Source organism: Phytophthora infestans, genomic scaffold (assembly GCF_000142945.1).
Source record: "Phytophthora infestans T30-4 supercont1.123 genomic scaffold, whole genome shotgun sequence".
Lineage (NCBI taxonomy): Eukaryota > Oomycota > Peronosporomycetes > Peronosporales > Peronosporaceae > Phytophthora > Phytophthora infestans.
Window position 1 is genome coordinate 198,335 of NW_003303636.1, and position 1,930 is coordinate 200,264.

Consider the following 1,930-nt stretch of genomic DNA (forward strand, 5'->3'; position numbering starts at 1 on the left):
CCACGACGCCAAGACTCCGGCGTTCTGGGGCCCCTTATAGGACCACCCTAACGGGCTCGGTCAGGGGCACGTGCGTGGTTGTGTTCAACGGGAACCACCCTGACGGGACGGCGGGGTGAGGAGTGATTCCAGGGTCTCGAGTCATCCCGACGGGAGGCAGAGCTCCTGGAATGACCCCTCCGTTCCCGGGTACGGGACAACTGTAGTATATGTGTGAGTTACAAGCATCATCACATTTCGTCATAAAATGATTGCTCTCTATTACGATACTTTTGTTGTGCGATCATTTCAAAAAGTCAGACCTCCACCCCAACATTAAATTCCAGAGAGCTTTGAATTCACATCATAGAAGACGGAATAGATCATGTTCACGAGTTCCATCTAGCCTAGTTGATGAGCAATGTCTCGTCATCGTCGTAGCCGAAGTCCTTCTTATACTCCGAAAAGAGTCGCTGGATCTCCGCAACGTACTGCGTGTGCACAGCGTGAATCTCTTCCTCGGAGGGATTAGCTGTCAGCTTGGTAGGAATAGGCTTGCCGTACACGACGCCAAATCGCTTGCCCTTGGGCGGCTGCTTGGGCATCCACATGAACTTTCCCCAGAAGATGATCACGGGGATCCTGAGCGTTTTGCGGAAAAAGTCGATCAAACCCTGAGGAGGGTTCCACATGCTGCGAGAAACATCATAAACGCAGGTAAGTAACTGAACAGCAACGTCAAAATGCATTGTCAACCGGTATTAATACTCACTTGTAGAGCCACTTCTCTCCGAACACGAAGCTTGGAACCAATTCCGCGCCGTGGCGCATAGCCAACTTGACGAAACCGAGACGTTTCTTCAACACAAGCTCGTTCACCTTGGAGTTGGGGTCCGTCTTGAAGATTTCCAGGACACCACCAGGATACACGACAATGCTAGTGCCGTCGTTCAGAACCTTGTCGGCCGTGGAGCGGGAGGCGTCGACGCCGCCAAGCCACAGACAGAGTTCACGGCCCAGTACATCGTCGAGGCGCCCAATGCTGTCGAAGAATACCAACAACACCCATAGAGTTAGTACCTACGAGTAAATCAGCTTCAGCAGCAGGTGCTGTACCTCGTGTCGGGATGCCTGGGAAGACCTTTTCCCAGTTGCCGCCATAGGTGGAGACACGTGACAGCACAATGATGCCGTGAGGGTGGAATCCGAAGATGTACTTTTTGTTGCTGCCCAGCTCCTGCTCCCGAATGACTTTGATTCCAAGAAACTTAGCGCTGAGGCCCCATATGTGACTGGAGCGGAAGGCTGGCCAGGGGTTTCCTTTTGCCGTCTTCTGGGCACCACTAAGGAACGACGGTAGATAGAGCACTACGAGCGACACTGACACGTAACCGTAACCAATACTGTAGAGATAGTAGAAAAGCACGACGAAGGGCACGCCCCAGACGTTGTAGTGGATGGTTACGAAGCTAAAGAGGTCCGTCGCGAGGTTCTGAGCCCACTGCGGCACGCGTGAATCTTCGGAGAAGAATCCAGGCGTCTCGTACACGAGCGGGCACCCCCCCTTTGGGTCGTGGATGGTGAAGTGACCCCGTTATCTTGCTCCATGGCTTTGAACTCCTGCGCCGTCATATCTGCTGGTTGCGGTGAATATCGTATGACTGCCAGCACAAATCGGAGAGTGTGTCAGCGTCTCAGCGGGCCATGTCAGTGAGTATTATAATTTCTTTAGTTTGTGTGGGGTTTACGTTTAGTCAACAGAAGGTATCTATAATACACACCTGTATACAGTATAAGGTACATTGCCGGATGGTTTTTGTTTCAAAACTTCCCTATCTCCAGCTACCTTTTATTCAACAAGCCCCGCAAGCGGTCTATTAATAATAGTTTAGGCCGAGTGCGCGGTGGGCATCTTTTCGCTTAAAAACATTCAGATTTGGAATTATAAACT

General features: G+C 51.3%; 1 protein-coding gene across 1 annotated transcript; it reads right to left on the bottom strand.

The window, feature by feature from the left end:
- Positions 1 to 315: 315 nt before the first annotated feature.
- PITG_20017 (diacylglycerol O-acyltransferase, putative) lies at positions 316 to 1,611 on the bottom strand (the record flags this gene model as incomplete). The annotated part of the gene is made up of 5 exons (XM_002895908.1): positions 316 to 672; positions 752 to 1,021; positions 1,064 to 1,074; positions 1,121 to 1,497; positions 1,539 to 1,611. 5 exons carry the CDS (start codon positions 1,609 to 1,611, stop codon positions 387 to 389), a joined length of 1,017 nt encoding a protein of 338 aa, XP_002895954.1.
- Positions 1,612 to 1,930: the final 319 nt, after the last annotated feature.